The following is a 15,855-nucleotide window of genomic DNA, read 5'->3' as shown; positions in this document are numbered from 1 at the left end:
GAGATGTTTTGGGTGTTCTTTTTTCATTTTTATTTTTATTCTTATTCTTATTTTTTGGAGTAATGAAAATGAACAAAAAATTGATTGTGGTGATGAATGCAACACTGTGTGATGATACTGTGAACAACTGATTGTATACTTTGGGTGACTGTATGGTGTGTGAATATATCTCAATAAAATTGCATTAAAAAATCAATTGGCCCTAGCTGTGAGGGTTAATTTCTGAATTCTCAATTCTGTTCCCTTGTTCTATATGTCTGTCCTTGTAGGAGTACCACACTGTTTTGATTACAGTAGCACTTTTTTAAAAAGTTTTATTCACACACCATATAATCCATCCAAAGTGTACAGTCACTGGGTCTCTTTAATCATAGAGTTACTCCTTCAGCATCACAATCAGTTTTAGAACATTTTCATAATTCTAAAAAGAAAAACCCCATTCCCCTTATACCACCCTATTACTGACACTTAGCACTGATGTGGCGCCTTTGTTACAACTGATGGAAGAACACTAAAATATTACTGTTAACTTTAGTCCATAGTTTGCTTTAGGAATATTTTTCCCCATTTACCACCCTATTATTAACACCTTGTAATAGTGACATACATTTGTTCTAGTTCATGGAAGAACATTCTTGTATTTGTACTATTAACCACCTTCATCCTCCACAAGAGGTTCACTGTGTTGTACAGCCCCTTGGTTCATCCTCTAACTTTCCTTCTGGTGGTGTACATGACCCTAAACTTCCTGTTTCAACCACAATCACACATACAATTCAGTGCTATTAATTACAGGCACAATAACGTGCTACCATCACCTCTATCCATTTTGAACATAATTTCTGCACAAATTAATCATCAGTTCCCCATTTTCTCCCCTCATTCTATCTTCTGGTAACCTATATTCTAGATATAAGCTCCATGAGTTTTCTTCTTATATTTAGTTCATATTAGTGAGATCATAAAATATTTGAGTGGCTTATTTCACTAAACATAATGTCCTCAAGGTTCATCCATGTTGTCATATACCTCAGGACTTCATTCCTTCTTACAGCTGAATAATATTCCATCATATGTATATACCACATTTTGTTCATCCGTTCGTCAGTTGATGGACTCTTGGGTCGTTTCCATCTTTTGACAATTGTGAATAACGCCTCTGTGAACACTGGTGTGCCAATGTCCATTTGTGGTGGTATATTTTAATAAGTTTTAAAGTTGAGAAGTGTGACTCCTCCAAATTTATTCTTTGTTTTCATGATGGTTTTGGCTATTTGGGGACCCTTACCCTTCCCTTCCATTTCAATTTGATAACTGACTTTCATTTCTGCAAAGAAGGCTGTTGGGATTTACATTGGGATTAAATCTGTAAATCACTTTGGGTAGAACTGACATCTTAACAATACTTACTCTTCCAATCTATGAATACAGATGTTGTCCCATTATTTAGGTCTTCTTTAATTTCTTTCCTTAATGTTGATAGCTTTCCACATACAAGTCCTTTACATCCTTGGTTAATGCATTTATTCCTAGTATTTATTCTTTAAAATAAGTAGCTTCTTCCAGAATGAGGAAGTAGGGTCCAGCACCTCTCACCCCCAAAGGCTTATTGTCCTTTTCCACACCTATTAAGCCTACAAGAATTGAGCAAAATTCAATTTGACCCAGCCTACTAGAGATGAGATTAAATGTTGACAATGGTTAAATAGGGGAAATGAACCTTAAGCTGGACTACTCCTTTAAGAAATTCCATCCTCATGTCTCTTACAGATCCTCTTGGCCTCCTTTGAGGGTTTGTCCTTTCTTCATCTGCCCCAGAAATGATGATTTCCCCAGGCTTCTTGTCTTTCTCCCCAGTTGATTTCCTGTAGCTTCAACTACCATCATTTATCCCAACACATAATATGTGATGGTGTATAGGACTCTCAAATTCATCGTGTTCCAAATTAACATTATACATCCTTTTCTACTGTGGTGGTTTGGAATTATATGTACCCCAGAAAAACATGTTCTTAAACTTAATCCATTCCTGTGGATGTGAACCCATTGTCAGTAAGACTTTTTGATGAAATGAGGTTACTTCAGTTAAGGTGGTGTGGCCCACCTCAATCAGGATGAGTCTTAATCTATTACTAGACGCTCCCTTTATAAGCAGAATTAAATTCAGACAGAGAGAGAAAAAGCCACAGGAAGCAAGAAGCTGAAATTCAGTGGAACCCAGGAGAAGCTGCCAAGTGCATTGCCATGTGACAAACTAAGGACAAAGGGTCACCATCAGCCAGCCCCAGAATGCCAGTCTTTGGGGGAGAAAGCATCACCTTGATGATACCCTGATTTGGACTTTCCCTTAATCTCAAAACCATGAGCAAAAAAATTTCCATTGTTTAAGCTGAACCACTGCATAGTATTTGCTCCAGCAGCCTAGAAAACTAAAACAAGTACCCAAGCCAGAGATCAGCCTAGATTCCTCCCTTCTCTGCATATCCTAATGGGCAGATTCTACCTCTTAAATCTTTGGAATCACTCTCCTCTCTATTCTAATTAGGCCTGCCTTAGAGGAGACCTTTCTCCCAGATAATTCCAACACCCCCTAATTAGTTCTAGGTTTCCAGCCTCACCCCTTTCCTGTGCATCATCCACAATACAGCTGCATGTTCTTTCTCATCTAAAACAGATGATTGTGTCATTCACCTGTTAAGAGCCCTCATTTTCTCTTCATTGCTGATAGGTGGTTTTGCTCTGCTTTCCCAGTGTAGCCTCAGTTCCTGCCTCTCCCACTTCTCTCTGCTTCCCATCTTGTGTTTACCTGCAGGTACCCTACCTCTCTTAGGCACCTGCTTCCTCCTAACGTCTTTTAGGAGTCAACTCAAAAGCCACCTCCTCACTGCTAAGAAGCCAACTCCTTGTTTTTAAAACTAGTAAATAAAGGGAAAGAGTAGAGCATTTCTCTTGCGTTTCTTATACAAACTACACTTCAGGGTAAGCAAATTGATCAGAGAAAGATTTTCCTATAGAAATATTTCTGCTATTAAGTGAGAAAGGCTAGGATTACAGTATCACCATTTTTAAATTCTTAAGTAATGGATCAAGGCAATGATCAGCAGCTGCTAACAGCAAAACCAGACATTGTGTGCCTCCTAGTAGCAGTGTACCACACCTAAATCTAATAAAGCTTCTAGTTCTAACTACCAATTTAGAGTACGTACTCTGGACAGAGGAACAGGTTAAAAGACCACCATGGGGATGTAATCAGCAAAATCCAGTGTGTGGGAAACTGTATGACAAAAGACCCGGTTTCTTCAACAAATAAATTGCAAGGTAAAAAAAAATGAAGGGGGAGACTATAGATTTTAGAAGAGACATAAGAAGCATATCAAGTGAATGCAATATATGGGGCCTTATCGGATTCTGAAACAAAGTATTAAAAAAAAGAGAAACTTGGGAAAATATATTAATTTTTTCAGAGGTGACAATGATATCATTAAAATAAGAGTCCTTATCTTTTAGAAAAGAAATGATACTAGGAAAAAAAAAAAAATCCAGGGAAGGGGAATGGGTGTGGGTATGAATGAAACAAAGATGCCCAGGAGTGGAGGAAGCTGATGACAGAAATGTGGGGGTTCATTACACTATTGTCTCCTTTGCATGTGTTTTGAAATTTTCAGTTGTTAAAAGTGAAAAATTAAATTAGCTTTCAATTGCAGACAAAAAGGCAGCTTTTTCCTAAAGTCTTTTCAGGCCTCAAAGAGTTAAATTCTCCTTTCCATGTTCCCTTAGCATGTCCTTACCGCTATTACAGAACTAGTCACAGTCCAGAAATTGTCCCTAGATCCAGAGGGCAGGGTCTGTATTGCCTTTGGAGCTTGTCATATAGTAGCTGCTTAACAAATGTCAGTAGAAAGTGGGGATGATGTAGCCTTGGACCTTTGGCAGGGCTGGCTGCTACAACTGAGTATCTCCCGAGATCATCCTTGTGATCCAGAAAAATGGGTACTGCCCCTAGATCCTGAGAAAAGTTGAGTTGCCCTGTTGCCTCTGGGAGCATCCCATTTTTATCCAGGAGCTGACTTCCACCCCTACCCCCATGCTCAGAGACCACACACGTGCACACACAGAAGCCTGCTCACAGGGACTTTAATAAGGCATGGGCTGACTCTTGCCTCTTGGGGTTAAAAGGGTTCAAGTTCAAAGAGGAGGGGCATCATATCTGTAAGAAAAGAAGAGAGTCTAAGGAACCTGCCCTTTGCACCTGCTGACCCTAAGCCTGGAATGCTCTCTCACAGCAGGCAAATCTACTTCACCTTTTCTCTCAAGGCCACCTCTTCTCTGAAGTCTCCCTGAACTGCTCCAGGGAAAGAGAAAGCCCCCTTTTGCACATGAGCTCTATTACCACGCCTCCCGTGTTGTATGGTCACCACTTCCCTAGGCTGCTGGGGCTGTGAGGAGGGCCAGTAGCATCTTAGTGGTTTCCCCAACTCCCTGTTCCTCAGCTCCCATGTCGGTGGGGGAGGTCTCACCTCAGGCAGGCACCACTCCAGGGCCGCAGACTGCCCTCCTTTCCCCAACCAAAGGCTTCCAGCGAAGATGCCCCCCATGGTGTGACCCGGGCTCCCTCCTTGCACACTCGGCATTGGGTCAGGGCCCCCGAGTCCGCTCCCCTCGGCCTGAGGCCTGACGGGGCGTCACACCTGGCTGGCTCATACACTGTTGGATACTCTCCAGCCGAGTGGAGGCCAAGGCGCGGGCCTCCTCCGCAAAGCGCCGGTGCCCTTCCTCGGTCAGCTTCCAGAGGCAGGATCGAGGCCGCGTGATGGCCCCGGCCTGCACGCTCGCAGGCACCTTCTCAAAGCTATCGCGGAAGCACAGGTTGTGGCGGACGGTATTCTTCCAGCCTTCTGGAGCTGTCTGGAAGAAGGGGAAATGCTGCCTGGGGACAGGAAAGAAAGGTAAGGCAAGGCATGGTTTCTTCCAGGGATGCTCTAACCTAATGGCAAGCTGGCCTGGGGCCGCTCCCTGCTGACTGAACACGGGGCAAGACCTCCTCCTGGGGCAATGCCTGTGCTAACCCTCCTTTTCTAGGCCCATCCGTGGCCCCATGCCCAGCTCATGGCAAGGCTCATTTTCCTCCTTTACTCTGAGGCGCAGGACTTTGACTGGCAGCCTTCACAAAGCAGAATCAGGCCAACCAAACCCTGTATGAGTGGTCAGGGAGGGCACCACTTGAGGATTACTATGGCAGTCCAGGTTCTGGAGATGCTACAGAAGACATTTTCAGCTAGGCTCTCCTCCTGGTACTGGGAAAGGGCCCGAAACATTCCCTCGTGCCCACATGTATGTGCCTCCCAAAGCAAACTGTCAAGCCCTTCTCCCCGGGCTCCCCTGACCTCGGCCCCTGGGGGTACAGGGAGCTGTGCCAGGCAGTACAGAGAGTCCAGGATAAGCATGTGGGAAAACCAGATTTTACACTGGATAATCCTGAGAGGAGGGGAGGAACTGTTACCTGGCCCAGGTGAATTTATGTTTTAAAGGAAGACTAAATTATAAAAAGTTCAGAGTCTTTTTACTGTGAGAGGGGATGTGGGGAGACGTGGGGTGGGGGTGGACAGCTTCCTGCATATGTAGACATACATTCAGGGGCAACCCAGATCCAGTGACTGGGAAAGGACTCATCCTCAGACCCAGATGGGGAAACTGAGGCAGCAGCCCAGGCCTGGGGCAGAGTGGAAGGCCCCAGACCCAGGTCCCTGGCTCCCGCCCTTCCCCTTTTCCACAGGGGCCCCCCGCGGCACATACCGAGTGAAAGTGTAGATCTGTTGCACGTTGAGGCCACAGGGGGGACTGTTTCTTAATGCCAGGGCAATTAGGTGGAAGTAATTGAGGGGGGGCCGGGGCCAGAGCCTCCCCTCCTGGCTGTTGGCTTGCCGGAGCCTCCGACTCTGGAGGGGGGCCTTTTTGTGAGGGGATGGGAGAGCCACAGAGGAGCTGTCATCCTGGTCCTCAGCCTCCTCCTCCTCCTCCTCCTCTTCTGGGAGCTGGAGGAGCAGAGTAGGAACTGGTCCTGACTCCACGGCCTCTACTCCAGGGGTCCAGTGGTAGGAAGGGGCACTGGCCTGGGACCACCACGTGGACGTCTCCCCAACCCAAGGACGCAGGTAATTTCTGAACCCATCAACCCTTTGTGATTCCTAAGGCAAAAGAACTCCGAGGCATCCCTAGGCCCACCCTACCCACGGCCCAAGCCTGGGCCATAACCCCAGAAATCCCTACCTCCCAGTCTCTTGGGGAAGAGGCAAACCGCTTCTGTGGGAGGTACTGCTTGCGGGAGGAAGGTGGCAGTGACTCCGCCACTGTGATCTTGGAGCAGCTGGGATCTTCCTCTTTTAGGGGTGGCTGAGCGGAGTGGAGTGTGCTTGTCGGAGCTTTCCTCCTCGGGGCCTCCAGCTTTCCAGGGGGGTACACGACATTGGCGTTGACCCACATCCATAGGTTGGGCTCGATGTCAGGACCTGCGCAGACAATCAGGAGATGGTTGCCACACCTCACTGGCTTTGGATGTTCCTGGTTTGCAGCCCAGACCACAGAGCCATGTCAGAGAACTCACTCCCCTCTCTACGCACCATCTTTGTCAGGATTGAGTTTCTTCTCCAGAGGCAGTTTTGGAGGCTGAACTACTCGGAGTCTGTATCTGGCAACTGGCGGAAAGAGAGAGACAGGGCAAGAGGGTCAAAACGTGCAAGGATGTCCATTGCGGCCTTGAAGCTTCACTGGGAGATGGCAGTGGGTACTGCCTGGGGAGTTATGACACCCTATTCTACTGGTTTTCCCTTTACCTTCCTGACCTTCTCAGGCTCCTTCACCTCACCCCACCCAAAAATGTTGGTATCTGTCCTGTCCATTCCTCTCATTACTCCACATATACCATCTCTGAGTGACCTCATGCATGCCTATGGCTTCACCATCTATAAACTTCTGGCTCCCAAATTTGTATGTCTAGCTCTGACTTCTCCACTAGCCCTTAAATAGAGCTGCCTATTGTATGTCTTTACTTGGCTATCTCACAGGCACCTCAAACTCAACATTTCTAAAGCCAGATTGCATCTTCCTTGCAAAACTGGCTCTTCCTCCTGTATTCCCCATCTCAGCAAATGGCACCACCATCCAAGCAGTTGTTGAGGTCGGAAACTTGGAAATCATTCTTGCCTCTTCTCTTTCCCCTACAGACAACCAATTAATCACCAAGTACTACAGTCCTGGTCCAAGCCATAACCTTCTAAATGGTCTGTTTACCCTCTTTTTCTTTTCATTCATTGTATTAGTTTGAGTGATCTCCCTAAATGTTAATCCCATCATGCAACTCCCTCTGTGTTAAAACCTTTTGATGGCTTCCCATTGTCCTTGGGCCAAATGGAAAATTCCTTGAGATGGTCTATAGGGTTCTGGCTCCTCTTCAGGGTTGAGTCATTCCTCCCAGGCTCTAGATCCTAGGCCCTCCCAAGCCAGCAACTCTCTTCCCTTTTCCTGCTTACCCAATTAATTGCACCTTACCCATCAGCTCTCTCTTTAAACATCACTTTCTAAAGTAGGCCTTCTCTGATCACCTGGCCAAACACTCCCAAAGCACAGTTGTTGTTTTTTTTTGGTAATTACTTGATTAGAGTCTATCTCTAGGTCTGACTTGTTCATTGCTGCATCCCCAGTGCCTGGCACGTGGTAGAAGTTCAACTTATTGGATGAATGAATGCATGGTGGGTTAAGAGTAAATCAAGTGTAAATTAGAGCTAACTGCTCTGCACTACACTGGCTCCTTGGGGTGAGGGGGAACCATTTTTGTTCCCTTACCATCCCCATGATTGCTGACATATTGATCACACGAATCTAGGTTTTTGTTGGAAAATGATATACTTATTGGAGAGCTCAGAAATTAGAAAGGATGCCCCTTACATTGTTAATGTGCAACATAGTGCTGAAAAAAAGGAAAAAGTAATGAGATATAATGTTGGAAAGGAAAAGGCAAAACTATCATGTGCTGGAAAAAAATGATTAACAGAAAACCATACAAAATTGACATACAAATTATTATGAGTCTAGCAAGTTTGCTGGATATGTAAGAGCAATAAATTAATCAATACTGTCTGTTTACCCTCTTTTTCTTTTCATTCCATATACCAACAGTAACAAACTGGAAATATTTTCATAGCAATTGAAATTATAAAGTTAATTCTATAATTATATAATTATAAAGTCAATTTATAATTGAGTTAATCCATCAAAGAATGGACTAGACCTTTGTGGGAAAAATGTAGTCTGCATTTAAGTGCATAAAGACCTGAATAAATAGATCTAATACACATATATTGTAACAATGCCAGTTTTCCCCAAATTAATCTATAAATTTTATGCTGGCATTCTAATAAAAATTAAAAGGTTCTGCATGGCAAAAACCACCATAAGCTAAAAAAAAAAACAAAACAAAAAACAATAGACAATAAAATAAACCAGAAAAAATATTTCAACTCATATATAAAGTTCTCAGTTCTCTAATGCATAGAGAACTCCTACAAATCAATAATTAAAAGACCAACACAAATCTATAAAAAATGGACAAAAGATATGAATAGGCAATCACAAGAGGGAAGGGGTACCTGAATGGTGAATAAGATGCTCAGCCTTACTAGTAATCAGAAAAAAATAAAATGAGAGAACACTTTACATTAATCACAGTGACAAGAATTATAGAAATAGGTAATACCAAGTATTGGCAAAGATGCAGAGAATAGAACCCCTTATTACACTACAGTTCTGAGTATCAACTGATACAGCCATGGTAAACAGCAATCAGGCAGAACTTCCATTTACTATACTTTACTGTCTATTCCTAAGTGTGTATATTCAGGTTAACACAGGAACTGGTAATAATCCCCATTGTTTCTGTCATCTGCTGAATCCTTGACCACTCCTCTTCATTTAGAGTTGAGCTCCTGGATCATGACTATTCTCTCCAACACGAAGGCCTTAAATCTCTGGCCTCTCGAGTTCCTTGAACTCTTCTCCAAAGATCTTGCCTTCCACCCTACTTTAGACAGTTCCTCTCATATTGCAATAACTGCAAATTCTCCATAACCTCATTTTATGCACCACAAAAAATGTCCCACCTCCTCTCTTTGCAACTCACTCCCTCTCAACCCCAACTATCTTTTGATCCCACAGAGATCTCCAATCCACTGATCATTTCACCCTTTCACTGCTCTCAATTCCTTGATGTCCTCTCTTGTTTAATTAGGTTGAAACCCCAAGGTCAATCATTAAGCTCACTCCCTCACAGGCAACCTCAATTCCCTTGACCCCCTCTGGCTTTGGAATACTTGCTTGGTCAAACCACAACCCTGATTAAAGGAACTCTGTGGACTCCACCCCAGCCCCTGCAGTTGAACTTGGCTTGAGAAAAATATACAATCCTACTGACTGGTCCCACTTTACATTCAAGACCATGAGGCTCAAGTGGGGTTTCAACGCTGCCTGTCAGTCATGCTGCATTTCTCATCTACTCCAATCATCCTTCTACTCTCCTAGAGGACAGTTTTATATTGTCTCCTTTTTCATCAGACTGCCACTATTTCATTCCCATCTTCACTCAGCTGTTGACCTTCTGATTTCATTGAAAATACAGAAGCGATCAGAACTTCTGCTGATCCCTTGAACCTCCTCTACATACCTACCAATGTTTGTGCCCATATACCCTCCCACTTGGTATGATTCATAATTATTTGCTTCTATCCCGTGCTTCTATCCAAAGCTTCTCTCTTGGTTTCAGATCCCCGCATACCTTCTCAAGGACAGTGTTCCAATAATCCTTCTCTCTTTTTCTCATGTCATTAATTTATTTTGTCTCTATTGTATCATTCTCATCAGCATTCCAACTTGCTGTTAATTCTTCCATCTTATTAAAAAACAAAAACTTCTTTTGCCCCACTTTCTGTGCCACATTTTTGCTTCCCTTTGAGGCAAAACTCCTTGAAAGAATTGCCTCTCCTTTCTGTCTCCACTTTCCCTGCTTCCATTCTTTCTTAAACCCACTATAGTCAGGCTTTCATCTCTACCACTCCACCAAAACCATTCTTGTCAAAAGTCTCTAATGACCTCGCATTGCTAAATCCAGTGGTCATTTTTGGTCAATATCTTAATTGATCTCTCAATAGCATTCTGCTGATGGGTCATTCCCTTCTTGAAACACTTTTTTCACTTGATTTCCAGGACACCAGTCTCTTGGGTTTGATTCTCAATGGTCATTTTCTCAGTCTTTTTTTGCTGGTTATCTCTCTTCTCTCCAATCTCTTTACATTGGAATGCCCCCAGGTCTCAGCCTTGGCCCTTTCTCTCTTCTCTATCTATTCCCATTCCTTAAATACCACACCTATACCAATGACTACTCCCGTCCACACCTCTCATCAGAACGCCACATTCAAATATCTGTCTGTCTACTCAGGATTTCCATTTGGATGTTTAATAAGTATCTCAAACTCAGCATGTCCAGAATAGAATTGTTGATCTTCCTCCCTAAACATGTCCTATCAGGAGCCTCTCCCATTTCAATACAAGGCAACTCCTTGCTTCCCCCTGACCAGCCAAAAACTTCAATCATCCTCAAATCTTTTTTGTAGGACATGCTACATAATTTGAGGCACCCAATGCTAAAGGAAAGTGAGGGACTCCTTGTTCCAAAATTTTTACAAATTTCCCAGGCAAAGGTGAAGATTAAAGCATTAGAAACCATAGACGAGGAGGGCCAGACTTGGCAGCCCAGACAAACACTTAATCATGAATATACAATTCAGGATGCTCAGTGAACTCCAAATAGACCCACCCTATGCCGTATTTTAATCAATCTGTAAAATGCCAGAGATAAAGAGGGAATTCTGAAAGCTGCAAGAGAGAAGCAATATAAAGGGAGTCTTAGTAAGATTAAGTGCCAGTTTCTCATCGGAAACCATGGAGGTAAGGAGGCAGTGGGAAGACGTATTTAAAGTGCCGAAGGCAAAAAATTGCCAAATTAATAGTGACAAGAGAGCATTAAACCAAGAATTCTAAATTAGGCAGAACTGTCTTTCAAAAGAGTGGGAAGGATTAAGACATACCCAGATAAACAAAAGCTGAGGGACTTTGTCACCACCAGAATGGCCCTACATGAAATGCTAAAGTTCTTTGAGTTGAAAAGACACTAGACAATTGATTGAAGCTAAATGAAGCAATAAAGGTCTCTAGTAAAAGTAATGATATGGGTAAATATAAATACCACACTACTGTATTTTTGATCTGTAACTCCACTTTTTACTTCATATAGGATCTAAAAGGCCAAAGACATAAAATGTAATTTGTAACAAGAACTGCATACAAGTTGGAGGATGGAGGGGTACGGGAACATAGTTTTGTTATATAGATTGAGGATATTAAATTTAAGCCCCATGGTAACCACAAAGAAAATATTAGAGAATATGCAAACTCATAGAAACAGAAAATAGAGTACAGGTACTTACAGGTTTCCAGGGATGGGGGTAGGGGCAGTGGGGAGTTAATGCAAAATGGTATAGGGTTTCTGTTTGGAGTAGAGGGAAAGTTCTAGTAATGGATGGTGGTGAGGGTACTGCAACATTGTGAATGTTAATTCCACTGAATGGTATGCTTGGGAGGGGTTGGGATGGGAAGATTTTTGTTGAATAACGTTTCCACAATTAAAAAAAAAAAAAAAAAAAAAAGAGCACCTAAAGAGACAATGACAGTTAAATGCAATACATGATACTGCATGGGACCTAAGAATGGAGGAAGAAAGGCTCAAAAGGACATTAGGACATAAAGAAAAAAGTGGCATATAGACTGTAAGCTTGATATGAATGTTAATTTTCTTGAACTTAATAACTGCACTTAAGGTGATTACATGAATGAATATCCTTGTTTGTAGGAAATGTACATGGAATTATCATGTGTTCAAGGAATATGATGTGGGCAACCTCCTCTCAAATGTTCAGAAAATAGATAAACATGGCAAAGGTGGCAAAATGTTAAAATTGGTGGATCTGGTTATTTGGGGGGTAGGGGCTTTTTGGAGTTCTCTGTAAGGTCTTTGTATTATTTTTTTCAACTGTTGTAAGTTTGAAATTATTTCAAAATAAAAAGTTAAAAAATTTTAAGTTTCAAGATAGTGACAAGAGAGTATTAAACCAAGAACAGGAGTCCTGTGAGACTGTGCAGGTTGCATGCTCATGAAGCAAGCCTGAAATCCTGTCAATCACTGCTCAAAACTTTTCACCTGCCTCAGTTTACTCAATGTCAACCCCAAGGCCCTGAAAGTGGCAGACAATGTCTTCCTGCTCTCTGCCCCACCTCCTGCTGAACACTCCCTTTTCTTTACTTTGATTCAGCCTCCAACACTCCTGGCACATCTTTCCTTTCGCCTTTTGCACTGGCTGTTCCTTCTGCCTGGAAAACTTTTCCTCTAAATAGCCTCTTTGCTCACTCCCTCACCTCCTTCAATATTCCCAGTGGAACCCAACCTGGATACCCAATTTAAAACTATAGTGGCCACTCCCTCTTCCCCACCCCACTCCCATGCCTGAGCCCTCCTTTATTTTTTTTTTTACTCTCACTGCAGTTATCACCTTATAATATATCATATAATCTATTCATTTCTTAGGAATATTGTGACCTGTCTGCCCCCAGAAGAATGCAAGCTTCATGAAGACTTATCTGTTTTTTTTCCACTATGTATTATGTCTAGAACAGTGCCTGGCAAACTGTAGGTGCTCAATAAATACTTAATGCCGATGAACATTCCTGTATTTCATCCCTTCAAGAATTACAGTCGCACAGAGTTGGTGGCAATTCAGATATCCATCAGTGGGAGAATTGAAATGTAAAAGGTGGCATATGTGTTAGAAAGAACACTACACAGCCAGAAGTAATGAGCCAGACCTGCATTTAGCAATGTGAATAGTTCTCAAAAACAATCTTAAATTAAATATATATATATATAGCAACAAACATTAAATCATTCTTGTAAATTAAGGTCACATATAACACAAAACTGCTAAAGAGTTTAAGGGTAGGAATGTTTAAAGACATATTAAATGGATTAGGGTGGGCAGATTAGAGAGTGGGGGAGCTGAGTAGAAGTGGGGTTGGAGATTGAAAGGAAAAATGAATAAAGTTCATCCAAGGACCTTGCCTGAACAATAACATACCATGAATGTAGGAGTGATTGTACCAACTGTCTGTGCTGGAAGTCCAAAGGGGGGAAAAAAAAAAAGACCATGATGGTAATCTGCCCACTCTGCAAATATCGAGCACCTCTAGGTGTCAGGCAATGTATTAAGAGCTAAAAATACAGCCAGGAACAAACTGATATATTAAATTAAAAAAAAAAAAAAAAGGAAATCGTACAGAATGCTAAATGGCGATGGCGCCATGAAAAGAAAAGGCCCGGAGAGGCCTAAAGAGTCTGGGGGGCTGGCGGGTGGCGGAGCGTGGAAGGCTGCGGCTTTCGGGTAGGACGCCTGCCCTCGGGGGGCTTGCGGTCGGTCCGGGCAGGAGCCCAGTCGCCACTCCTGAAAACAGCAAGTGGGTGGGGGGTGGGGCTGGGGGCTCCGGGAACTCAGCAAAGGGGTCTGGGGTCCCGAAACTTCACCCTCGCTCTGTGTTCTGCCCCTGGGAGGGCGAGAGGGCAGGAACTTGGGCTGGGGGCGCAGACCGGCCACTGGGGCGCTTCCACGAGCACCCCCACCCAGGCCACCTAGACACGCCCATCCCCCACCCCCCGCCCGGGTACTCACGGTTCTGCTCCGCTAAGGACAAGTGGCTGGTGGTAAAAGCCAGGAAGGACTCATTGCCCATGTTCCAGTCCAGCAGTCCCGGGACCTGGCCATGGAGGCTGGCCCAGAAGTCGGGGCATTGGAGTTTCAGGTCCACTTTTGGGGAGAGGAGAGAGAGCCTGCAGGGTACGAGAGGCTGAGAAGATGAGGCTTCCGGGGCACTTCCTCCAATATACCCGCTCTGATTGAATTAGTTACGAGGCAGCTCAGGTGTGGAGGGACCACCTTTGATGCTTTCAATCTTCTCTAGGTGTAACCAGGTAGAGTTTAAGAAGCCTTTCCTCATTTTGGGGCTTGAGGAGTTTGAGGGTCCAAAAGGAAGAGATCTTTTCCCTCTCTACATTTGCACAAAGCTCTTATCTTATTTAAAAGACAGAATGAGCCAATGATAACCTTAATAGTTACTTTCTAGAAGTTCTGATAGGTTGTACGGCTTATCCAAGATCACATGTTTGGTAAATGGTGGAGATAGGATTGAATGGTGATTTAATTTTGTTTGAGTTTTGGTTTTTAATCATTGCAAGTTTACAGGAAAGCCTTTCACTCAGATTTACCAATTAAACCAATTATTAATATTTTACCACGTTTACTTTATTCACTCATATATATGTATTACATACACATATTATTTTTTTTCTAAACTATTTCAGTCATTTGCAGACATCATGCCCCTTTACCCATAAATACTTCAGTGTGTATTTCCTAATAATAAGGATATTGGCTTACATCAACCAGAAAATCGGAATTTACATTGATTAAATAATGTGTTTAATGTACAGATTCTATTCAACTTTCACCAATTGTCCCAATAATGCCCTTTATATAAAATATTTTTCTGGTCAGGGATCCAATCCAATCATGTAGTGCCTCTAATTTTCATGTCTTTCCTGTTTCCTTTGATCTGAAATAGTTTCTCAGACTTTTTTTACTCTTTTGGAGCATTGACATTTGTGAAGAGTACAGACTGTTTACTTTATAGAATGTCCCTCAGCTTAGGTCTCACTGATGTTTCTTCATAACTAGACTTAGATTGTACATTTTTGGCAAGAATACGGAGTGATGATGTTTCCTTCTCACTCCCTCACATCGAGGCACACGATGTCGGTTTGTCTCCTTATTAGTGAGCTTAACTTCAGTCTCTTGGTTTAGTAGTAATCACTGGGTTTCACCACTGTAAAGTTACCAGTTTTTCCTTTTGTAATTAGAAAGTAATTTGTGGGGAGAGATTTTGAAGTTACCTAAAGCCCTGTTTCTCATCCGACTCAGATCCACTGGTTTTAGTGTCCATTTATGATTCTTGCCTGAGTCAATCATTATTATGAAGGCTTTAAAGATAATTTTTCTCAATCTATCATTCCTTCTCTATTTAGTAGTTGGTATTTTACTGTAAGAAAGAGCTTTTCCTTCTCCCATATCCATTTGTTTGTTATATGGAATCGGTGGATTCTTGTTTTATACACTGGATTATAAGTCATTGCTATCTGTTATCAATTGATATTTATGAATTATTATTAATGAATTATCAATTATAATTCATTTGCATCTCAAATTGTCCCAGGTTTGGCCAGTGGGTGCAGACAGCAGCCCTCTCTGGTTCCTTAGTGCAGCCCCCGGGTTCCCCTGCCAGAGCCCACCCACCCTGTGCTGGGTGGTCTGTTGCTTGTCTGTCTTCCCTACTAGACCAGAAACTCAGAGTAGTGCTTGACCTGGAGGATACCCTTAACAAATGTTCTTTTAACTAAAGCGTAATCAACAGCTTCCGTTTTTAAAGTTTGCTAGGACTCTACCTTTATTACCCCCCCAATAATAATAGCTTTAATAATAATTTCCCTGATTTAAATATAGTACCTGTTTGATGCAGAAAACTTGGAAATAGAGAATGCACAGAGGGAAAAACATATATATATATATGTATGTATTTTTTCTTTTTTTAAGACCTTAGGACCCAAGGAACAACACAGTGGTGCATTCCTGGGGAATTCAAGTTGTGGGTTTA

General features: G+C 42.7%; 1 protein-coding gene across 1 annotated transcript; it reads right to left on the bottom strand.

Annotated features, from left to right (window-relative positions):
- Positions 1–4,169: 4,169 nt before the first annotated feature.
- Positions 4,170–13,950, bottom strand: FOXR1 (forkhead box R1). The gene is made up of 6 exons (XM_037839823.1): positions 13,821–13,950; positions 6,618–6,692; positions 6,268–6,506; positions 5,794–6,020; positions 4,689–4,927; positions 4,170–4,207 (listed from the first exon to the last, which is right to left on the bottom strand). Exons 1-6 carry the CDS (start codon positions 13,879–13,881, stop codon positions 4,170–4,172), a joined length of 879 nt encoding a protein of 292 aa, XP_037695751.1. The 5' UTR covers positions 13,882–13,950.
- Between the last annotated feature and the right edge of the window lie 1,905 nt (positions 13,951–15,855).

Source organism: Choloepus didactylus, chromosome 6 (genome assembly GCF_015220235.1).
Source record: "Choloepus didactylus isolate mChoDid1 chromosome 6, mChoDid1.pri, whole genome shotgun sequence".
NCBI lineage: Eukaryota > Metazoa > Chordata > Mammalia > Pilosa > Megalonychidae > Choloepus > Choloepus didactylus.
Note: the sequence above shows the minus strand (reverse complement) of the source record. Positions and strands in the feature narration are given on the sequence as shown.

Bases quoted from the DNA above. Each gene is read 5' to 3' on its own strand.
- FOXR1 (XM_037839823.1), bottom strand. From the start codon at position 13,881: ATGGGCAATGAGTCCTTCCTGGCTTTTACCACCAGCCACTTGTCCTTA. The intron at 6,021-6,267 runs GTAGGGATTTCT...CTCCCAGAAGAG, and splicing joins CTTCCCCAAGAGACTGGGAG to GAGGAGGAGGAGGAGGAGGC. The intron at 4,928-5,793 runs GTATGTGCCGCG...TCCTGTCCCCAG, and splicing joins CAGATCTACACTTTCACTCG to GCAGCATTTCCCCTTCTTCC.